Source organism: Perca flavescens, chromosome 8 (assembly GCF_004354835.1).
Source record: "Perca flavescens isolate YP-PL-M2 chromosome 8, PFLA_1.0, whole genome shotgun sequence".
NCBI lineage: Eukaryota > Metazoa > Chordata > Actinopteri > Perciformes > Percidae > Perca > Perca flavescens.
Window position 1 is genome coordinate 26317509 of NC_041338.1, and position 25808 is coordinate 26343316.

General features: G+C 40.4%; 1 protein-coding gene across 1 annotated transcript in view; it reads right to left on the reverse strand.

Moving 5' to 3' along the window:
* The window catches only part of shank3a (SH3 and multiple ankyrin repeat domains 3a), a 188671-nt gene that overhangs the window by 58885 nt on the left and 103978 nt on the right, over positions 1-25808 (reverse strand). Inside the window, exons 9-14 of the mRNA XM_028585066.1 lie at positions 24563-24679; positions 15089-15166; positions 14511-14577; positions 13411-13640; positions 13011-13180; positions 3694-3875 (exon numbers count right to left, since the gene is read on the reverse strand). Of these exons, the coding sequence (XP_028440867.1) occupies positions 3694-3875; positions 13011-13180; positions 13411-13640; positions 14511-14577; positions 15089-15166; positions 24563-24679 (844 nt within the window). The remainder of the gene's footprint in view (positions 1-3693; positions 3876-13010; positions 13181-13410; positions 13641-14510; positions 14578-15088; positions 15167-24562; positions 24680-25808) is intronic.

Consider the following 25808-nt stretch of genomic DNA (forward strand, 5'->3'; position numbering starts at 1 on the left):
GAAAAAATCAAATGTCACAAAATTTTTGACCAAATACCTCTGGAACGATATTGTGGCGATATTGTAGGGTTATCAATTGGTGCTTTCACAAAATATTTACACAATGAGATTTTTGATGAATAATCATCAGTAATGTGGATATAATGACTAAGTGGGTAAAAGCTAGAACAAAAAAAACCAGCTAGAACAGTATGGTAGTTCAGACAATTTTGCTTTACTGTAATGTAGCCTTTAAAACCAGGAAAAGACAACACTTTATCATATTAATATCATATCAACAGAAAATGTATATATTGCCCAGCCGTAGAAGACCCTTCAGTTTACCTTACTCTCATTAAATTTAAAAAATTGTTTTCCACTCAAATTGTGATAAATATCTTGATAATGATACCAGTAAGGTCAGCTGTGGGGTTTACATAAAACTAAGTGCTATGGAACATTTTGCTACAATACTATATTTACCATTGGAGTCCAGATAGTCCTCCATCACTAAAAAGAAGTAGACAAGAAATCATTATATTGTGAAATTCTTAAAGCTTTGATAATCTTATATTAAAAAAAAGATTTGCTGTAAACACACTTGACTGGGAATGTGCTACAGTCTACTGCTAAAAACTAAAGTATGTCTCCCATTAGAACAAAATCAATCTTCTTCATTAAACTACACAGTGTGGCACCTCTTTCCCTGTACGACAAACAATATTCCTTGCCTCAACAGGCCACCAATCTGTCCTACTAACAGGTGAGCTAATACACATTTAAGCTAAAGCTTAAATGCTTAAACAAATTTAAGCATGGATGCTAACACACCCACACCCACACACCTATACCCACACACCCACACACACACACACACACACACACACACACACACACACACACACAAATACAAACAGACAAATCATTTAGTGAGATTTACCCAGTCTGATCTCATCATAAATATGCTCCTCTGGAATAGCTGGTGATTCACAAGGGTGTGAGGACATTAACAGGAAGACAGAGATGAGTGTATGAGTGACTGTGTGTGTGTGTGTGGCTCCATATGTGTATGTATGTCTGTGTGTGTGTGTGTGTGTGTGTGTGTGTGTGTGTGTGTGTGTGTGTGTGTGTGTTTGGGGGTTGAGGGGGGGTAATGAGGCTAATTATCTAACTAACTGAATCATCAATATATTTGTAGTCTGAAGCAGTATCACAGTTTACTTCAGGGTACAAACAATTCTGTTGATATTTACTTCACATACATGCACACTGACACACAAATACAATAGTTGTGGCTTGAAGCTAATCAAAATCTCTTAAGGTTTAGATGTTTTTGATTTGTTTGTCACCTTAATCAGGAAAATAAGAAAGGAAAAGATAAATAAATCTTCCTATCGTTTCCCCTCTCTTTCACTTGCCTTACCTCCTCTTGTCCTCCATTGCAAATGAGCCCTATTACTATTAACAACTCATCTATTTATGAATGCAGATGAGATGAAATGCATTATGTATCAAATCAGGGGTCATCCATCCCTAAAGGAAGTTGCTTCTCAGGCCTTGCCTCTGAGCACCAGGAGGGCTGGTCATTCCCTGCTAGTAGGACTGCAGCTAACGATTATTTTCATTATCGATTAATCTGCCGATTACTTTCTCGGTTTATTGATTAATCATTTGACCTATAAAATGACAGAAAATGGTGAAAAAAGTCCATCCCAGTTTCTCAAAGTCCAAGGTGATATCTTTACATGTCTTGTTCTGTTAGTCTTAACCCCAGTTTAATATGAGACAAAGGACATGTCCATATTTAAGGGGCTGAAAACAGCATTTTCTGTCATTTCTGCATGAAATGTGAAAACGATTATATAAACAAACTACGATTATAAAAATAGTTTGCGATTATTTTTCTGTCAAGCGATTACTCAATTAGTCGACTATTTGTTGCAGTTCTACCTGCTAGGACTACTGCACTGTTCAACAACCAGTTGACATCAATGACATATTTCTCAGTTTATATCCCAGGATAACAGAAGCACAGTGAATGCAACACAGTAATGGTTATGATGGTCAGTGTTGCATAACAGAGCCAGATGGTTTACTTGGCTGGGCCATGGTGCTGGCAGCCATGCAATTGTAAGCTTGTTTCCTGCATGGCCAACATGAAAGAACGGCAAAACACTGTGTGTTCACATTAGTGGCAGGGTTATGGATTCAGCTGCACCGACAGAAAAGCCAGTGACGGCAGATCCATTCAGTAGATGGAGGCATACTGGCTGCTGTTGAGTTAGCACATTTCCGATAACATTTGTGTCAACATCAGTATGCATCGCTGTTTCAGACAATGCTTTAACATTTGGTTTTGGTCAGCAAAAACATGAGTCTGATTTATTGAATCTAAATTGTTTATCATCTGTATTAGTAATTCTTGTGTAAATGACAGTTGAGTTTCCATGAAAAAGACACAATGCTATAAAGACGAGGCATCAAAGCATACAGGAGGAGGTCCACTGGTAAATGTTTTTAAGGTCAGGGAAGCTGGAACACAAAAGCATCTAGGATGGGGTGGGAATACTGTATGTATCCAGGCAGAGAGAAGGGGTCTTAGAAGAGGTTTAGACAACTGTTTGTGTGTTGTTTGCTGCTGAATGTTTCTGAGAAAGAGGGAAAAAGAGATACAAGTGGTTGTGTGTGTGTGTGTGTGTGTGTGTGTGTGTGTGTTTGTGTGTGTGTGTGTGTGTGTTTTGGTTGTTTGCACAAAATCCAAATTGAAATTCCAAATTGACCCTTAATCTGTACTTCCTGTGCCTCTGTAGACCTGAAAGGAACATGAGAGGTCTCAGCATGAGTGCAGCCGCTCTTTCTCTCCGGCCTTTCTGAGGACATGAGGGAACTGTTTTCATTAGGCTAATGTGGGTTTGATCCATGGTGATGTATGTGAAGTGGCAGCATGTAGGGTGTGGGGTCAATGTGGAGCTGGGGGTCTGTGGACAGGTGATAAGATGAGGGAGAAAAGCAGTTACAGTATATGTTCAGGGGAATGCACTCTCAGAGAGGAGGAAGGGCACAGTGTGTGTGTATGCATACCAACAACCAACAGCACACGGGACCTGTTTGAATTTGCATGTTCTCTCCTTGAAGTAATCACAGATTGATATAGAGATTGTACACATGTCTCAAGTGGATTCAAACAGGACCATGAACTAATTGCCACACTGTATGTGTAGGGTTGACACACTGAAGTGTATGGGAGGGATACAGGGTGAGAAGAATATTATGGAGTTTACCTTCCATGTCATTACAGTCATAGTCTTGAGTGAAGCATGGATGGAGACAAAAGCACACACACACAAACACATAAAAGCGAAGCCACAGCACCTTTGTGTAAAGCAGAAAAAAGCACATTTACAAAGTGGATGAAATGATAATTCACAATGTCTGAAATGACTTCCAGGTTGAGTGATTACATAACTGCTTTGCAGCCAAAAACATAGTGAAGTAATGGTGTGCTTTGTATCTGAGAAGTATGAGAGCATAGGAATGTCTGCTGTTTTAATCTGCAACAAAACCAGCTCTGACAGTCATGAGAGCCACACATTACAGGACATCCTAAACATAACTAGTGCTGATGAAATACAGAACATTAACAGTAGCAGTAGTTTCAGTGTTAGGTTAAGTGAGGGAATAAAAGATGTAGAAATATAATAGCAGACAACCTACCTTTGACTCTCTCTCCACGGTTAAGTTGGATCTCTCCCTCCCCCTGTGGCGTGTAGGGCTTGACCACAATGAAGGTACGTCCCGGGACAGCACTATAGAGTTTCCGTTTGGGCCCGCGGGGGCCCCTCAGCGCTGGAGGCGTGTGATGAGGGGGGCTTGGGTCTCGCTGCACTGAGCCAGGGCTGTAAACAAACACATATGTTACTGTGGTGATTCCAGGGAGCTGGTAACTGAAGCCTGTGGTCACCGACATGTTCGTCAGCGGGACAGCAACCTGGTGACACCCCCTGGTTGTAATGCTGACCGGGGAGGGATTCATAAACAAGTCCAAGTGACTGCCGATCAACAGTCAACAGTCAGTGTTCCATGGGAGAGTCATGAGAGGAGAGTACACTCCTCCCAACCACTCTCTCCCCCTCGTCCTCTTCTTATTCCCTCTCTTCCTTCTTTAATAGCACAGACAATATCCTTCTTGCTCCCTTTTACCCTGTCCTTTTATCTCTCCCCTCTGCCCCGCATCCTAACCGAGGCAGAAGCAGAAATGTTTAACGATAAGACGGACTGCACTGTTTCCTTCCCTGTGTGGGTCTGTCAGATCCGTCTGGAAGCCCCCCTTAGTCAAACACATCCTGAGTTGGGGCTCCAGAAGAAGCCACCTCCAGAGAGGGAGAGAGATCCCTGTGTGTCCCTAGTTCCAGCTGCTCCAGGCTGGGTTACAGATCCTGCCAAGTCCTAGGGTCCTGGTTCTCCTGCTGTGGAGAACAGAGGCTGGGTCTGCTCCCCGACTCCCGCTCCTTCTCCTGGGAGTCCTGCCGTGTCTGCCTCTCCTCTCCCCTCCACCCCTTACACACACACCGCTCACACACACTCACACACACTCTGGCAATGCCGCCGCTGCTGCCGCCGCTGCCGCCGCTGCTGCCGCTGCTGCTGCCGCTGCTGCGCTCAGTGGCTCCCCTCCCCTTTGATGGCTCGCTCACACTCACACACCACAAGCCTTCTATGTGCATTCTAGCCGTGCGCACAGGCACATACACAGACAGTCCCCTCCACTTCTGCTAACATTGCACCTCCGCTAGCATGGCATACGCCACAACCAGCATATGCACAACTAACACATCGCTGACACTCACATACACACACTAGACCCAGAGCACGACTGATCTCATCCAGCCTGTCTGTCTGCAAGCGTGCATGCGCCATGACTCCCTGAGGCAGCTGTGAGAGTATCTGTGTGTGTGTGTGTGTGTGCGTGTATGTATGTGTGTGCTTGTGTGCAGTGGGGCGGGGGGCAAAAAGCACCAGCCCATTTGGTTAAATTGTCGCTCCTCCCTCTTTCCCTTTGACTTGAATCCCCTCCTTTTTTCTCTCATTCTTTTGCTTCCATTTCACCCTCTTAACATTTCTTCGCATTGCATCTCCACACTCTCTCTTTCTTTCTCTCTTTCTTCTCTCTCTCTCTCTCTCTCTCTCTCTCTCTCATGGTGAATTCTAATACAGCAGCAGCAGAGCTCCGCCTAGTCTTCATTCATCACTTCTTTGCCACCACTGTGTAAGTTGTATTCAGCATCATTCTGCTGCTCTTGTTGTCTAAGCTTTCTCTCAAGCCTTAGATTCAAAACACATGTAATACATATACATCAATCACTTATAAATATATTTAATAAAATCAGATGTTTACCTGGTCTGAAATCTGCTTGAGAGTGTGCTTGTGTATATTACAACTTGATTATAAACTGGGACTTTGATGCTAGTCTCTGCAACATTTCCTTGACAGATTAGAACTCTTTTAAACCCTTCATATCTATCTATCAATCTTCAACCTCTTTCAGTCTCTTGCCATTCATCCACCGGCACTTTGTATCAGTCACTTTATAGCCATCATTCTTTTATTCACCTGATTCAAACCTCATGTGCCCTTTACCACTCTTCCTACCTTTTTCTGTTCACCCGTTTCCTCATTTCAAGCCCTGTTTGTCTCATTCTTTCCCAAACTCTCTATTGCTTTTCTTGCTCTCCCCATCTCACACAGCCTCTCTTTCTTTGTCCCCCTCTCTATCGAAACAACGGCTTGCTGACGGCTTTCCAATTACCGCAGGGACTGAGGGGCCGAGATGGCTGCCGAATGTTAATGTCTAAGCAGCATCAGGCAGCAGCACACACAGCACAGAGGAGGGAGGGCTGGAGAAGCAGTGAAATGAGGCTATGTCAAAGTGACACAGAGGGCCAAAAAAGTAGATCCCATAAATTATATCTATTTCAATGACTAAAATCTGCCTCCTCCACTCACACACCTCTGCCACACCATACACCTAGTGTGAGGTTACTGTATGTATACAGCTTGACCTCATTTTACCCTGCAGTTAAGATGATGATGGTTGGGTTGACACATGCTATCTATGTGTCAGACAGAAGGGAGGTGGTGGAGATGATTCCTGCTCTCTTTATGTCTTTAATGACATGTTTGTGTTTCACAGGATGAGGCTTACATTGGACACTACACTTTAACATTTTAGAAGATAAAAATACTGAATGACATTTGAAAGACCATAGATCAGATATCAGAAATTCAAAAAACATCCATAACTGTAAAATGTGATATGACTAAATGTTATTTATCAATTTGATCACATTTCTACTTTCTCATTTTCTGCTCTCTTTACATTTGCATTGTAAGATTTGACCATTTCTCATTTGAAAGCATTTCCGTAGGATGCTCTATAACTCTATATAGTCAAAGTTCCCTTTGCAAGCATTAGTATCATGGCCCACCCACAAAATGGTAATATCTTAGATATCACTTCTACATTATTACATATCCTCTGGCTGTAATACAGTTTAACAGCCCACTGGGTGGGTCTACCAGAAAGATATGTACAGTCACTTTGAAATAGGACCAAATGAGAGCAAAGAGCTGACTCTTCTTTGTTGTTATAGTGACCAGGAAGCTTAAAAAAAAAGTTCAAGGATTTCAGATTTATTTCTTATCTGCACTCAAGAGGGGCATGCTGAATACTGTTCTTGCCTTTGTCCAAAATTGTTTGTCTTGATATTTTTGCAAAATAGTTTTCTACCTAGATCTATATATAAATTGTAGTTCGACATGATGTCTATTTATTTTTTCGATAAGACACCAATGGGTCAGGCATCAGTTTTATGATTTAAACATGCCACTCACTCGATGAATTTTGCAAGGTGACATGATTCACGGTTTTCATTTGCAAACTTGTGCTACATTTGCAACAGCTTTTTTTTCTTGCTTCGTATGTTGTATCTTTTTTTCTCATTTCTTCTCTTTCACTGTGCCTCATTATAAGTAGCTTTTACAAGATTCAGATGTAGGATCCATTACATGCACACACACAAGTACACACACACACACAAGTACAAACACACATACACACACACACACACACACACACACACACACAAAGTTCTAATGCAGTCTATTACAAAAGCTCCATCGTTTCCTAGGACACAGGCCCTGCCTCTGTAACGATGGCAACTGTCAATAAAAGGAAAAAAGAATAACCAACAAATGCACTGATAAGTCAGTAATAGGCACTATAGGATCTCTATAACAGTCAATTTGTCATAGATAATTTGCCTTGAAATACATGGATTTCTCTCTATATTCTCATCTCACACATTCAAGTAGAAAAACAGTGCACTACAGCTACTGAATGAGGTAGTTGATTTGTTGTTTGGTTTCACCAAACGTCATTTGGTTTGAGTGAGTCAGAACGGAAAGATCTGAAATTCAAACAAAGTTCAGTTTTTGTAAATATATATCTTTACTTTAAGTTGTGAGTTGCACAAAGCAACTAAAAACAAATAATGTGGAATGCGGTTTAATAAAAGTTGCAAAATAGAGAGCAAACACTTGCATCTCATTTATGCCGTGCCTTTCACCTGTTCATCTGTGTTTTCAAGATTTTGAGAAATTTATATTATTCCAGATAAGTGGCCCTTATCAGTAAAGTCTAAAGACAATAACATGGACATGCCTGCTATCAGACGCTTGATTAGGATCAATGAGACCACTAAAGACAGGTTAACATTTGAACTGCTCAATAATGAGTCTAGCTGCCTCAGATTAGAAGTCAAAATCTATTAACTGCCTACATAACTCTGAAGACACAACTGCAAATGTCACAAAATGCCATTTACACAGATGCTATCAAAATAAGTAGCTTCAGTGTGGCATTTTCTCACATGACTGCTTTGCCTTCTCAGGTAAATGGCTTTTTACTCAATTAGCATTTATCTAAGGGGAGATTAGCATATTTTCAAACAAAGTCATAATCAGCATCACATTTTGCATCCTAATGGTCATCAGTCTGTTCTTGCTTTTCTGCACTTGAATGAATATATGCTCTCTCATTCTTTCTTGCACAATGTGGGAGTGTTCATGGCTATCAAGGTGGAAGTAGAATGTGGACTCACTGGGCAGAACATGTTAAGGTTCTGAACAGCAAACCTGTTTGTATATGGACAGCGTATGCTTAATTAAGTGAAATTAGAAGAAAGGGTCAATTGGTGTGATCAACACATAACCCTAAACTCCACCTCAATTTGAGAAAGGAGATGATAAACAAACCACTTTGCCCATACTGACAACATTTGTATACTTTGGCATCTTTTTTACTACAATATTCACCTACACAAAAATATTTACTCTACACTTGTGTAGTATCTAAGTGTATGGTGTAAAGGAAGTGCTTCCTAATAAGAATTTTAACTATAGTCTCATGGCTTGGATAGCATGTTCACTGCTTATCTTTATGTTTAGCAACAGGGCCTATGTCTATAGACTGGTGAAAAGGCGTTCCAGCTCCAAAAGGCTTTAAGTGCTTTATGGACTTGATAAAGGCTTCTGACAAAGTCCCTCAGGGTGTGTTGTGGGTGTGAGGGAATATGGGGAACCAGGGTTGTGCTCTGAGCCATCCAGTGCTTGAATACAGCTCTAAGAGAGTCATAAACAAATCACTCCTAATCAAACCGAAGGAATTTAAGTATTTTGTGGGCTTGTTCACAAGCGAGGGTTAGCGAGAATCTGAGACTCACAGGTGTATCAATGCGGCGCCTGAAGTGATGTAGGTGTTGTACTGGATTGTCATGGTGAAGACAGAGCTGAGCTTAAAGGCGAGGCTCTCAGTTGAAGCTCTGGGAACTAACAGAAAGAAGGAGATCATGGATACAAGAAGGCAAAATGTGTTTCCTTCGCCTGGGTCTCTGGGCTCCTCCTGGGGGACAAGGTAAAGGACTTAGATATGCAGAAGGAGCTCAAAGTAAAACCTCAGGGGCACATCAAACTGGAGGAGACCCTAGGGCAGACACATAACACGCTGGATGGATTACATATCCAGTCTGGCCTGGGAACGCTTAAAATCCTCCAGGAAGAGCTCAAGGATGTGGCTGGCAAGAGGGACATCAAGGCTACCATGTTACCCTACTGCTGCTACCACGACCTGGACCGAAATGAGTGGCAGAAGATGCTAAAGAGTGGTTAGTAGTACTGAAGCTACTTGCATGTTACGGTTCTGTGCCTGCAGTTACAGGCAGTCACCACAATTGGAGGAGCCTCTTCTATTTGTATATCCATATTCACATTGTTGGGGTTCATTCTGACCTGGTATTTATTTAATATGTGAGTTGCACATATTGTAAATTGCTGAAACACTTAAGAAGAGCTCTACACTGCATGACACAACCGTATTGTTTACTAATTGTGTGTGACCTGGCCAGTGCAGACAGCATCAGTGTTTTAAACTATTAGCATCACTCTCTGACGTGAATTATATACACAGACCAATACTACTGTGTCCCCCTTTGATGTGGATTCTCCACAGGTGAAGCAGTTGAAGCTCAACTCTTCATCTCCTCCTCCTCTTCCTCCCTATTCCTTTCCTCTTCACTCCTTTGGCTGTGTTAACACGCCATGGATAATCTACACACCAACAGCCACTGGTGTAACTGATGCAAAGAAAGAGGGATGAATATGGGGTCAAAACGAGGGGAGGAGAACAGCAACAAACAAAGCATTAAAAGGTGAAGGGAATGGGACACCCCCATGTTGGGGTTTGTTGGCATTTTACATCACATGAGGCATCACGCTACAGCACATGAGCAGGTAATGACACAAGTTCTTGCACATTGACAGAGCTAGCTATCACAACAACCTTACATGACAACATGTTTCAGGTAACATTGTGTGACTGAATCTTCATTTGAATGAGGATTTGGCCCCTTTGTGTCCAAATCTCCTCTCACACTATTCAGATAAAGGGTAGCTTGAGCTTTTACTGACATTCAAACATTTTGTACAACCAATGGCCTTGTTATGTGGGCTGTGCTGGCGGTGCTTTACGTAATAAACTTGACTCTTAGATAAACCTTACATATCCATCTCTTGCCCGAACCAGTCAGATGGTGTGTAATATTTGTTTTTACTGTACCTAATAAAATACTTATACCACTTTGACAATTGCAAAGGAAGTTGGTTGAAATGTGAATTATGTGTTCACCCATGCTTTGCTGTTGTAGAAAAACTGAAACGACACAATGGAAATGGAAAAGATAATAGTTGGTATACTCTGCTCGGTAACATACTGTAATATTTGTCTATCTGGCATTTTCAGAACTTTTATTCCAAACCAAGACAACTTAGTCCTAAATTGCACAGCTCAATATCTCAATTTCAGACACTGACAATGTCAAGACAGTGTCCCCTTCATGATTAATTATCTCTTTGTATTGAAAGCACATCATGGTAAGTTGCCAATTAACCACTTATGACAAATTTGCTTTTTTCTAAATACAATTCTGTCACATCCAGTTCCTGTCTTATTGTACTGTCAACTGCATCAGCTGGAGAGATTGTTATTACCACACTTCTAAGCTTTAATCTGTCTTGGTCATCTTTGTTTGTTTTCCTTCGTGATCTATTATTAATGAGCCACTCTGACCTAACTGCATCCTCTCTACTGTCTCCATCTTAACTTTCTGCTGATGCCTGGCCAAGCTATTGAACCCTGGCAGCACTGCACACATGCGGAAGTGCTGCCATTGGGCGGGCTGTTAACCGGCCAAGCTAATTTCACACTCCCCTGGTACTCATAATGCCTCTAGAGTTACCATGGGCATAGACAGAAGGTCAGAGAGAGAAAGAGAGAGGGAGGGAAAAATATTAGAGGGAAAATATTCAAGGACAGCATCAGTCTCACTTGGGGGCAGGTTCTGGCCATGGAGACCAGCTGCTCGTTTTGGCCTTTTTATACATTCCCTCACTTTAATACTTGATGTAAGAGTAAAACACACTGAAGAACAAGGTCTCAACTCCCTGTGTACAGAAGGCCATTTAGGCCAGGACACAGCGGACATAGTAAACCTGCTATCCTTCGTTTTCTTTTTCACTTCTATCTTTTTCCTTTTTCCACACTCTGGCTATTAAGTTGTAACCTTGTACAGAAAGAGCACAATGATGAGCAAAATATCTATCTCTGTTTAGTGAACATTAATGCTAATGTAGTGCCAGGTAAAGCAGAAGAAGATGCACTTAGTTTGCTACCATAATGGGGCACAACATTTGACAGGAAGAGATGGAGGGTGGTTAAACACTCCTGTGTGAATGTATTAATGAACTTCATATAATTCGGTTTAGGATTGTGAAAACGATGCCTATACGATTTAGTTCGTCAGAGCTTTAGTTTCTATGCGGCGTGATGTGTGCATGTTACATGATTTAATAAAGGATGTTGATTGCTCTATGGCTGCAAACCATACAGTAGATTAATGGCACTCACTGTCTGTATGTGTTTGTGTGTGTGCGTGTGTGTGTGTGTGAATGAGAGAGAGAGAGAGAGAGAGAGAGAGAGAGAGAGAGAGAGTGTATTTGATGGAGTAAAGTGACAGGAGAGTAGTAGAGTGAGAGGGGAGCATGGCTGGAGCTGGGTCTGTAATGCAATTCCCCTGTCAGACATCAGACTGTTTCACACCCAAACACACACACACACACACACACACACACACACACACACACACACACACACACACACACACACACACACACACACACACACACACACACAGACACAAACACAGTGTGTGGCATCCAGGAATCACATTAGGTGTGTGCTGTACATAGGTGATCTTGCTCTGACATATGATCATAATAAAACGCTTTACAAACCAAGTGTCAGTAAACCACTTAAATCTATCGCCCCGAGATGTGATCAGAGTCCTAGTTTTCTGTGCAGCTTGTCTAATGTTTCAGTATACAAGGGAGGAGATTTGTTCCAGCACCCCAGCAGCACAACTACATCCATGGATTTATTTATCAATCGGGTGACAAGCTGTTTTGAACTGAGTGGCTCGTCCAATGAAATTACTCATAGCTCTAATTTCAGAATGTATCCTCTGTCTCTCAATCTCTCTCTTACACAAAACTGACATACAAACACATTCACAGCTTGGCAGCCTTCAATTGGTCCCCATGGTGATCATTATAAGCCCCTTTCCATCCGTCTATCTCTAAACTGTACAAGGACCCATGTGGCTATACATACATGCTCACACATACAAACACAGAAACAAACACACACAGAGATTTGAGGTATATAATTTGCCACCGTTCTCCCTGCAGGAAAAATGCTGTATATAAGTCTAGCTTGTTACATAAACAGGGCTGTTGCTAGACACACACCATGCCACTGACCATTGCCCTCATACCCTGACAGGACCAAGGGCCACACAGCAGCTACACCAAATGCAAATATAAGTTGCAGACCTCATACTGATCAGTGTTTCAATCAGCCACTATACATCTATACATCATTTTCATATTAATTTCCCAGTTTATGCTTTTTACAGATTACTATTCGGGGCAGGTTGCAAGTACAGTTTTGACAGGAAAATGACTTTTAATATGTGCCCATGGTTGATGTATGAATAATAAAACAAGATTTTGCACTGATTGATGTTATGACATGTTTACAGTATCACCAGTAGCAGACGGTAGCAGATGGAATAAGATACAGAATGCTGCATGGTGACTAACTAGTGTCTCTGACACATCACATGGGGCCTTTTGCTTTTTGAAATTTGGTTTAAATATCAAAGTAGGTGCTTAATCACAAGGCTAATCACAGATTATCTACTAAAAGTGAATAGCTACTGAGACTGGTGAGTGTGAATAAAAACTTAGGAACAGGAAGAAAGAGATCTGCTTGTTTACAAAGCTCTCTAAAAATGTGTTTAGTTGAGTAATCAAGTAGACAATGAGTAAATAACATATGAACAAACAAAATCTTACAGACCTGAGTCTTCCACGATGGCCGTGTCCATGAGGGTAACCATGGCTGTGGGACCTTCTGGGCACCGGCTTGTCTTCTTCATGCATGTGATGTAGCGAAGGCGAGCGGGAATGGGAGGATCTGGAGCTGCCTGTACTCTGGAGACTGCTGTCAGGGAGCTCTCCATGACGGCTCTGGCACAGAGCAGAACAAGTATCATATGCACGCGTAAAACACTGCAATCATCTTTGTGTAACAAATGCACCAAAAACTACAAAAGAGACAATATATAAAATGAGATTATGTCATTTTGTTTTCTCATTTTTTCCCTTACTTGTTTTGTTTACTCTGAATTTCATGCTATATGTGCACACACACTGACACAACTGAATTACATCTTGACAGCCTCAAAGCTCCATCCTACCTCTCCAAGACTACTGTGCTGCTGCCCAAAAGCTGGCAGACTGCGCAGTGAGGGGACAGGGGAGTGGCCCTGACGGCCACGAATTTCTCTGGGAACCTGACCGTGGATGTGATCGTGGTCCCCGTTCAGGTTGTTATCACTAGCAGAGCGGAGCAAAGAACGTGGCGAGGGCAGGGGGCCAGGCGTCGCACGTCGACGGTTGGTGTAGGAGGGGGTCTCCCTGAAAGGCACTGAGAGGAGAGAGAGACACACATTTGACCGAGAGCACCTCTTAAGACTAGACTCACTATATCATATCAAGCTACTGGAGCAAGCACAACGAACAGAACGCTTCACACATCTCACGGTCACTCAAATAAGTTTAAAACCTGTTACTAGGTCGCACTAATCTGACAGTAGGCTGATAATACATTTGATTTCCAACATTTTCACACAGATATAAACTATCCGCAAACTTTTACACAAGGATCAAGTAATACAATGGATCAAGTGATGATGGTACTGCAGCAAAACCTTAGAGATGAGATTATTGAATCACGGCAGTGCCTAATGAAGAATGAAGAGCCAAATACAGAATAAGAAATGCTGTTTAGAATCTAGCTGTGAATTAAACATTCTCTTCATGAAAAATTTAAACTTGCAAAAATCATTAACAATGTGTGTTTAAGTTCACACATACATTACCAGCACATTGCCTGGGTAAAGTCTATTTATAGTGTAATGATGGAGTGGCAAAATTATATTTATATATAATTCCAAACATTAGATGTGATTTCCTTTTTATGCTGTTTATTGTTAAAAAAGGATAAAATATGTGATTAACACATTTCACAATCTATAAATTGGGATATTACATCCTGTCCACACTAGATGGCAGAGTTTTCCTGTAACTGATCAACTCATCAGGGATCCAATAAACCCTTGAAACCTTCTCCACATCCCTTAGATTTCCATTTCCTTCCCTTCGTTTCCCCACACCTCTGTATATAAACTGTAATCACTCATTCTTTAGTCTGATGTTTCCCTGACACTGCATTCATGTTTAAACCTATACAACACAGAGGTAGCCTGGTGATATACTACCGCTGCTGTCAACTTACCAACATCTGATGCTTTGTGGACCTTTATGATTTCAGCCAGATCAAAGTTTCCTGCTATAATAGCCACCTGGAGGAGAAAAGACAGGGGTACAGGGAAGGGAAAGGGGGCAAACACATAATTACAAAAGTGTAAAACAGCAAGATTTAATTCTATGAATAAAAAAAACCTCATGAACATAATTGAAGATAAATATATCTATTTTTTTCTGTTACTTACTCTCCTAATACGTGTACATGTACATATTTAGTCCTTTGTTGTGGCAGATGTGTAAAATCTGTATGTGTGGCAATATTCTGGGTGCTGTGTGGAACAGCCACAACATCAATTTCACAGAGACTTCATCAACCAGGAAGGCTGGAATTCAGACACATACCACGATGGTAAGCCAGCAGGGCTGGGTGCTGTTAAGTTGCTTAAATTTTTAATAGCAATCAACATATTCAATGTAGCAGGATTAGACTGTGTACTGTAAAAAGCAGAGACAAGTCATTCAATCCATTCAGCTCTGACATGTCAAAGATGTAAGGTCTGATAATACACACAGTAACATGCAGTGGTTCTTGGATACCACACATACCTGAAAGGCGGTCTGGCTGTTGTAGTTCTTTATCTCTTTATTGGCCCCCCGGAACAGGATAACTCGTGCACAGCTATCCTGAATGACAACAGAGTAATGTATGTGTTTGGCTAGGACTTTTAAATGTCATCCTATTGGTTTTACTTAAAATATAAAAATTTTAGAAAAACAAAACTTTATATAATTTGGACCATTTGGTTTATAAAAGCCAAATATCATGTGGTACTGTGTACACTTATAGACTGACAGTGCAGTGCAGTGTGACAGTTATTGCCAGAGACAGCATCACAAGCAACCTTTGATCACACATCTGCAAGTGTGAGTGCTGTTTAAGAACAGTGGAAGCTCTAGAGGCAGTGTTGAACGAACAAGGATGCCCCCTCTCCACAATCTACCTAACGTAAAGGTTATTTAGATTTGGGTGGAATATAGGGGCGATTAAATTGATATTTCATGATGAGGTAATGAAAGGCTATCATTATTCAAACATTGACACTTTTCTGTTTTTAACAGCAGAGTTGGGCTTGATGTGATTGCTGTCTATGTTTGCAGAGCTAAAATTAGAGTGAAGAAATTAGTTAAATACTTATTTTTTACATAAATCCCTTTTACCTACCCTTGGTACTATCAAAGTGAGTGCCCTCTATCTCTGTCTTACACACACATGCACTAATGAACACACATACTGTATACACCTTAAGCCAAGTGCAGACTACAACACTTGGAAAAAAGGTTCCTGTGCTGCTCACACGAGACAGTATTTGGACCAGACTATTGTCATGTTGACCTGAACTGATTATAAGATTATTACACGTGGAGAAATTCCCATACTGAATTAAATAACTGCTTTATTGAAAAGGAAATTATGTGAAAGGTCACTGTGGGGCATATTGCAACAGTGTTTCGGTGCCCATGCAGTCTTTCCCAGACATATGTGGTGTATGTATCAAACAAAAGAGCAGGTGTAAAAAATATCACAGAATGGATATACACAACCCATAAGGAAGCCTGTGGTTAAGAAAAGAAACAGGAACTAATCCGCAGGAATATCAATAACATCAGACATACTGTAAAGTGAACAACTACACAATTATTTAGAGAGCAACAAAGTTCACTAAACTTAAAAACTTGAGTTTGAACTTGACATAAAATCAAATAATTGTAATATCACTGTATGCTGTAACTGAACTCTTGTATTTTTTACTGCATTTAATTAATCAGTGCCTGGTACGAAAACAGCCCAGAGGACTATTGAACTAGAGGACTGTCTGAACTGCTTGAACTAGAGGACCCATCCGGACGGCACAAGCGTTGATTCAGTGCCGACTTCAGAGTTTAGTCTCAGATCAAAAAAAGGGAACATTAAACAATCCTTTGTTAAACAAACCCATTAAACTCATCATGATTCAAGCCAAAAGAATATTATTACTAGGCGTGAAGAATTATGTGCAAACATACAGAATAATTCAAGGAAATACATAAAGCATAGTAAATACCTAAGAAAACTAAGCTCCTGCTGAAAATGAAGCCCTGATCACAGAATTTCAAGCTTTCACTGTTCGGACTCTTAGATTACTTTAAAGATACATGAGGCTTGTGCAACAATTAGTAGATCCATTTGCTACAAAGGAAGTTTGTTTCCACCCTGGAAGGAAACACTTTGTTTGTATACTGGTACAAACAACGGATTAATACGTCCTTACTAATGGTGAATGCATGAAAGCTACCTGACAGCTAACATCTCCCTCTTCAGTAAATCAGCAGCCTGAATGAGTTTGTGAATTTGTAAAGCCAGTGGTGGAAGGACATTTGAATGGCTGCAACTGTGATTCTACTCAAAGATTAAATTCCAATTCAAACTGTGACAAACAGCTTTAAGGCATGAGTGAAAACAATGTATTCACAGTATGTAATACCAATCTGCAGATTTCACCCCAAGCACACGGACCCAGACGTTGTATAGCAGCATCACACACATAGCATCAGCTCTGCAGAAATAAGCTCTTAACTTCCAATATGCATGACATATTGCTAACATAATTGCTAACTAATACATTGCTGAACTCTTAGCAATGTATTAGTCTAGTAAGTAACATTAAAACAAATTATGAGGGTATATAATTATGCATGCTAATATACTTTATTAGTCTCCAGGCTTCAATTTTTACCGCTATCCATTTTTTGCCTCATACCATCCAGCCCTAGTTTCTATATACAGGTATTTACATCTTTTAATAACAGTAAACACAAAGGAAGAGAAGGAAAAAAGAAAAGAGACCCAAATACAGCCAAACATGCCCTGAACATATCATGAAAGTTTGCAAGTAAGTGTAGTAAGACAACACTTCTTATAAAAGGCGTTCAACATAGAGCCTGTTGGCAAAGCAATGGCTAAACTATAAGCAGCAAGGGGGTATGGCTAACGTAGGCTAAACAAAAAAGTAATACAAGGAATACATTACAACATGCACAAAAATACATTCTTTTATAGTTCACAACAACACATTTCTTCCTCTCCCTTGTTTCTCTCCCTGTGTCAGACTATTACCATAAATTGTTTTGTGTGTAAATGAGCACAGGGCCCTCAGGCAAAAACAAAGTCAAATTGTAGATTGATAAACATAGTTATGTGTCCATGTGCCGGCTGGCTGAGGGTCGATATGTAATTTAACACAGAGCAGAATTAACAGCACTAGCCTTGCTCTACAATTAGCACACTCTGGTAAATCCTGTCACCACTGAGTCACACGTTCAAGGACATGCACGCACAATGAATTAAACGTGGTAAAGTTAATGACGTCCATGTGATTTTACTCATCAAGCTGGATTAGGGGTGCATGATATATCGACTCAATATCGTTATCGCGATATCACGTTGTGCAATATTATATCAAAAGTGTTGCGATAAGTATGCAATATTTTGTTTATATTGTGGAGCGCTGCGTCCCGTCCGTTGGCTGTGTGGCTTAGTTGTGTTCGATTTAGAGCCCGCTTGAAACGCTATGTTGATCGTGTTTCATTGGCCAGTTACCGTTCCACTTGCACATCTTAGTACACGTCGGCGCACGGGTCCACTACGTGACAAGCCCTATGGAGCGTACCACCCGTGTGCATATTTCGACAGAGTGACAGTGTAAGTGAAGAAATAGATAGAGACAACATAACGGAATAAATCAGAGAAGTGAAAGAAAAGTTGTGTCCTGTTCTCGTTATTTATTTTATACTGTAAAACCAGTAAAACATGTCCTGTTCTCTTTATTTATTTTATACCATTAAACCAATTAAACATGTCCTGTTCTCTTTATTTAGATATTTTATTCTGTACAACCAGTAAAACATGTCCTGTTCTGTAGACATGGTCCTTATTTATTTATTCATGTTGTAACAGTCCAATATGACAGTATGTTTTTATTATGTAGTGTTGTATTTGTTATGAATATATTTTGATGCGTTTTCCCACAACTTTTGTAATTTTACATATGTTTAAAAATATCCAAATTAATATCGATATCGCAATATTCATAATCAATATCACAATATCACATTTTGTCAATATTGTGCAACCCTAAGCTGGATGTATCTGATGAACCACTCTTGTATTGTACCTAATGTACAGTATGAGGTTAACATTAATGCACTAGTGCACCCTCTTCTGGTAAGACACATAGATGGTAGCTATTTGGGTGCTGTGTTGGACTCTGCCCTGAACTGAGCTGGGTGTATAATGACCATGGTAGGGCAGGAATTTCGCCGTTAAACTCTGTTTGCGTATTAATACTTGTGCCCACTCCACCACTCATTAGACATGTCAGTGAGAAATATGGCAAAAAAAAGTCCATACCACTAATTCATCACGTTTTTGCAAACTATCATTGTGGTAAACTCTTAATCATCATTATTATTAAACGTCAGAAGGATGATCAACGATTAATTCATAGTAAATTTATAGTGATTCAATATATTTTTAAACTGAATTTACAAAGTGCTTCACAATTCAGGATCAAATTAAATCATCACTAACAGGGAGATGATGCTCAAATGTCAATAAAATTAATAAAAAATAATTTAAAATTAAGTTTATAACTACGCTCTTGACTGACATTTCACAGAACGCTGTGTAGCCTACAAAACATTGTGAAATTGACAAAGTGACTTTAACATCCTGATGTGCCAATGCCACAATCTGTGACTGAGTAAACTTCTTTTTGAAGAGTTTGTACGAATATATATTTTAGTTGATGGCCTTGCTGCTCTGGCATTTGTGCCCTTAAAGTGGCCTTGCACCTAAAATGGTATAATTCCAGGCCTGGACCATGGTGTTAACTAGGACACAGAAAACCAGTGTAAGCTAGCAAAATCCATGTAAACATAGATGGTGAAGACATGTGAGTATTTGTAAATGGAGCAGGTGTTATGAATAATGCATGGTTACTCTTGCTGCTAATAGCTTATACAACCACTAAGGGTCTAAAACATCTAAAAACCTATATAGATAATCACCTACGGCTGTTAGCTTAGCTAATTGCTAATCACCCACACATTATGCATTTGCATGCACAATGTACACACACACACACACACACACACACACGCACGCACAAACGCATGCACGCACGCACACACACACACACACACCTTCCAGCGTAAAGAGTAACAATGAGCACCATTTCCAAAGTAATTTTAAAAGAAAGTGAGGAGATAACTGTACATTTTGTATGAATTGTTCAGACAGATCTGTGATTGCATGTGCAAACATATGTGTATTTGCACTTCTTTACTTTGGTGACAAAACAGGTTTATTTACTAAAAATTAAAGGAGAAATCTGTCGAATGAGGTGGTTTTGAAAAAAGGTAGCATGTAGAATACATCCAAGTTGGACACGTGAACAACGTAACATGAGACACAGCCATCTTCTAACAGTAAACAAACCGGGAACTATATTCTCAGACAGGCTTGCTGCGAGCATCTGCCCAAGTACTATATTCTTCCGCCTGAGAATATAGTTCCCGGTTTGTTTACAGTTAGAAGACGGCTGTGTCTCATGTTACGTTGTTTTTTGTACACGCTGTGACTCTATAAATCACAACATGTAAATAGGAATATGTTGGCGTTATTTTGTCACTTATTCGGAGCAGTAGGATTGCTGGAACCATTCACCTGCATGTTCTGTGTTGGCCTGATGCCGCTGGAGCCGTCAGACAGCATTACAACACGCACGGAGATGAGAAGGGTATGTATGGACTTGTCTAACTCTGGGGGTTACGGTGAATAAGCTAAATTCCCAATAAGTCGGCGTGTTCCTTTAAGGGTTACACATAAAGCCCATCTGGCACACATTCTCTCCATTTACATGCATGTTAGTAGATATCAAGCTTGTTTCATTCATTTAGTCTGTTGTCGATGTCAACACCATATTATCCGTAGCATACACAGGCATGTACACACACATGCACGTGCAGAGGCCAATTACAGTGTTAGCCATCTGTCTTGCTCTTCTCTTCAATGCTTCCTATAGGAATTCATTAGGAAAACCTTCCCAGTTGTTCTCACCCTGGTTTGCTAGATGTGATTACATTAGCTACACAGGAATACAAAATGAGGTAAGTCAAGTACTTTACAGTAATGACGCCGGTCAGCCATGTGTAAAGAGTGTGACAGATGGTGCCTCTCACAGCCATGTTTATACAGTTAAGGATTCTTCTCTCATTGGAATTGAAGCAGATTTGGCATCCTCCACTGATTGTAGCGCTTGTTTTTACATTGGATTGTGACTAACATCTAAAGCAAAGAAAATGCATGATTTAAGGCTGTAATACCTTAAATAAGGGCTAAATTATTCCTCATTATTGTGCCCAACAACAGCAAAACACAAGTCCTGTAGCATGAAATGCAGTGACACTTTCTATATACAGCTTATTATAGAGTTGCCCCAAGAGTTCATTGGTCTTACTGATTTGAAGAGTTCTGTGGGTGTCTTGCGCCACCTCTCTTTAATTTCACCCATCAGTGCTGTCCCCATTTGCCATTACCTACTGTGTCCTTTCTCAATCATTCATCCAACCACCTCCCATGGATCTGTGGATTGGTAACCACCTCCCATGGATCTGTGGATTGGTCTGCCAGGTAAAAGACCCCTGCAATGCCTTTATTCACTGCTGTTGAGTGATCACATATGCCAAGCTAAAAGCCTAGTAAGTAAATGTTAATGGCCAGTCGGACCCCAGCAATGGGACTTTTAGACCATTGATCAAGCTTATACTGTTGCTGATTATGTCGTCTTGCCATTCATCTACTCTGGCCCACCTTCATCTATCTGTCCCTCTGACACTCTATCTTTCTCTCTCCACATGGATATATTGATCTATGCCACTGGACTACTAGATTCCCGGTCAATTCTACCAGCCCGCTTCCTACCGTAATGGTACATAATCATCCGAGCCAGGCCTGTTTGGAGCCTGCTGGAACCCTGCTAAGAGACACCGTTTCTGGGATCAATCAGCTCGACGTGCTGTTCGACCTCAACTGGCAAGATAACACACAAGAGCTAGGACCATGTCCATTACCAGACTGTACACTCACAAGAAGTTGTACAAGTTTTACAACCAAGTAAGTAACTGTAAAACTATTCATCCATATTCTCTCTCTCTCTCTCCTGAGATTATGGTGTTCCAGTCCAGTTGAAGCAGATCATTCCTCATGACTGGAATTCGTCCAGCAGTACACAGTTCCAATTACAACACGCAAACACACACACATGCATTTTTCACTTGTTTGTATGCAAAAGAGATAGAGGGAGAGGAGTAAAGTGCTCATTTAATGTTCATGAACTGAGCAGTACTCTATTTTCCAATGAAGGAGCAGAAAAAACACTTCCAGAATGCCCAGTTACATGTTTCTCTTTGAGCAGCCACTAACCAAGCAGAACAGCTCAACACATGAGCACACTGTACTGTACCTTACAACACTTATCATTTTCCCGGGAGCATGCTGGTTTTCACTGCCCTCATCCCCCCATGTCCTCATGTACCTCTCCTGATATAGAACACATTCATTCATATTTTAAAATATAAGCTGCTACTACCATTTAAGTTTTTCGGTACTGTATATCATATAGGGTGCGATATAAATACCACCACCCCAACCATCATGTCAGGCAGTGAAAGGTTCGTCACTTGGGGACTGCAAAGGTTGGCAGGTATGCACAAAGCTGATGCGGATTTTTGTGGAAGTTATAGAAAATGACTTAAAGGATAAGGTTGGAAATGTTCCATAGTTGTTTTATTGCCAACAAAACCTATGTCAATACCAAAATAACCATGGATTTATCCTGTAAACAAGTATTGCCTGTGTAGCCAAAGCCTGATATGTCATATTCCTCTGTGTCATAGAAATTTATTGTTGTCTAAAAACTATTAAAAACACATAATTGTTGCACTGGGTAACATGCATTACCACAATCATGGGCACCACAAATAACACCATTCTGCTGCCGTAAATACTGACTAGAGCACCAAATGTGTGTTAATATGCAACGGAAAATAGTCCCCAACAAATGCATTGTTTATTCCTGTATGAGTAAGATTTGCAAAAAACCTTTAATGGGATTTATTGGCAAAAGGAAAAATTGTAAAACGTCAGCCTTATCCTTTAAGATATGTTTTGCGAATAGCAAATTATTGGAAATACAGACGAAGGTAAGATCTTTTGTGTGTACTTATTAATGAGATCTTGAGGTTGTCATTGTAGTACAAAGATTCAAACCTGATCATTGGGGACAGCTCAGTAATAAAACTGTACTGAACAACTGCACACAGTCCCAGTCTGGCACTGATAGGCTCTAAGGTATCATTCACATTTAAATACAGAGCATTCATCCAAATGGCAGCAGACAAAGTGCATTAATGTGCAATGGAAACCCACATGACAGAAATATACCTGATCTTTGGCCATTTTAGTGCCACACTCCCACTTGGACCACTTCTCTTTAATCTTTCCTTTCAGTCCATTATGATAACAGGCAACAAATAAGATAAGATAAGATAAGATAAGATAAGATAAGCCTTTATTGTCTCCCATAGGAGAAATTTGTCTTGGGCACTCGAGAGAACAAGATGGCGACACATCACGCATAACACACAACATACAATTAACCAACTTACAACATAGTCAATTAATAAACAACGAATAACAACAAACAACATAAATTGCACAAATGTTTAGATCTTATGCACATTTCAATAAACTCATGCTGTGGTGAATAACACACATAACAATGCCCCATTGCAAATACCATGTCAAATATAACTTTAATTTTGCACCAGTACCCTATCATTGCACATCCTATAACCTCAATGTTCAGTACCAAAGTCTTATATAGTAATAGTAGTCATACATAAATCACTGCAGCCAACAGACACAGACGCAGACACACACACACAAACACAGACACACACACTCTATCTGTTATTATTCATTAATTTGATTGCAAGCGGCACAAATGAGAATTTGTACCTGTTAAGCTTGCAGTTTGGTAAGCTGTACCTTTTGCCTGAAGGCATCAGCTCAAACTCACTATACAGGACATGATTTGGGTCGTTGATGACTTTGAGACCCTGTTTCCTCGACGCCTCCTCAAAAAACTCCTGAAGAGGAGAAGGTGGCAATTGGCCAATTATTTTGCCAGCCCTTATTATCAATTTTTGTAGCTGTACAAAAATACAGTGGAGATAATGACCAGGTAAAGGATACCTATGTTTTAGACTGCCACTCAAGTTCACACTTGTGTGCATGTACGTGCACACACTTACACACACACACACAAAGAGGCAAAGCATTGTGCGAATGCTATTCTGCAAATCAGAAGGCCCTATACCATAACAACAAGACTCTACATTGCATAAGTGTCCTCGAGCAAGGCCGGAAGCCCCACCAGGTTCAATGCTGCAGCACAGTGATTGCTCCTGTCCTTGGAGGATAAGCAAATGCTTAGATGCTTACATATGTTAGGCACATAGTTTCATAATACTCACACAAAAATGCTACCATTCACATTATACAGACACACAAACCCCACCAACCCACTCACCAAATAAAACACCAAATTGATATGTTGATTATTGATGATTCTTCAGAACAACTTCAATGACAATATTTGTAAACATTTACACAAGATCTAAGTGTGGTTAAGTGATCGTTAGGTTTAGGAAACTAAGACCACTTGGTTGAAGTAAGGGAAAGATTGAGGTCATGGTTCATTATTTAAGAAATCCAACAGACTTTTAGATGGGAATTCAGCCACGGCCACTGGTGTCTAAGTTAAACATGTCATTTTACCCTGCAATGTGAATATGACACTTCCTCATGCACTGGCACTGAACATTGGCAGTGGATATAAATTGTGTATTGCACGACTGTCCAATATGAATGTAATTCCACAAAAGACTCCACTCTCCAAGAACACAAGCACAACATACCTGGTTGTAGAGAGCGCACACATGCAGGGCGGTGTTTCCAGATGCATTCTGGGCACTCATGTCAGCTCCGTAAAACAGCAGGTGTTCCAGGTGCTGCACATGGCCATAGCGGCAGGCCTGAAAGGACAGATTCACACATTTATTCTTTATACAAATCGAATCCTTGTTCACTTACAAAGTCAAAAGGAGTGAGAAAAGGTGTACATGAGCAGGTCAAGGTACTTGTATGTTACAGTTATATTTGTTGTACTGAGGAGGAACATGAAATGAGGTGTGTAAAAGTGTGACAAAAGTGGATTTTATCCAGGGATATAATGGGTATGTGCAACTTAGCCAAATGAGCCAACAGCACATTGTGTTTTTGTGAGCAGATCATTCACAATGAAGAAAGGGTGAGTTGAAAGTTTGGCCGCAGCCCCCCTCTGGCTCTGCCTGTTTGGCTGATACCAGCCAGTTTTTTAATCTGACGTACCTCTTTAATTATTTATTTAATTTGCCACAAAATAATAGTTGCAGCAGTGATTACAGTGGAAAAGCTCAAATATTTTTAAATATAAACGACAGCCCAAAGGTTTCTAGAGATCACACAAAACTAAGACATGTACACACCTTATACATGTTTAAACTATTGGATCTTTTCCTTTCGTTTTTCCTTGGGCTAATTGTCCTTACACATGTTGTTAAGAGTCTCCAAAAGCAAGGGAGAACCTTGTTTGTATTACCTGAGGCAAAATCTGTGCGTTAAAATTTTCCTGACAAGAGTGATGCCTTTTTTCACCAACTCTCCCCAACAATTGTTCTCTCCCTCCTGTGTTCTGTCTCGTTAAGAGTGTGTGACAGCAGTGAGACAGCTCACAAATGATTCTGGGAATGCTGTTTGTTTCCAGACCTTCTGCAGTGTATCCTATAGTAAACAATATATAACACTAGAATACTAATGCTGGAAAGGACACAGAAAAATTGAGAAAAAAGGAGAAAGAAATGAAATGGGAAGAAAATGTGTTAGATAGAAGGACTTTTGGATTTATTGCACAGTATCTTGAAATTATAAACACAGAAACATGATCCGAGCACTTCCATTTAAACCTCTTACTGTATCTGCACAAGGAAAAGAACACACGTATTAAAACAAGCCCTTATAGTCATCGTTGTTTCTTTCCTATCTTATCTGTTGTGAGTCAACCTAACTCTTAACTGCACAAGTTTCCCGTAAAAACGCTTATTTCAGACTGATGAATGCCACCTG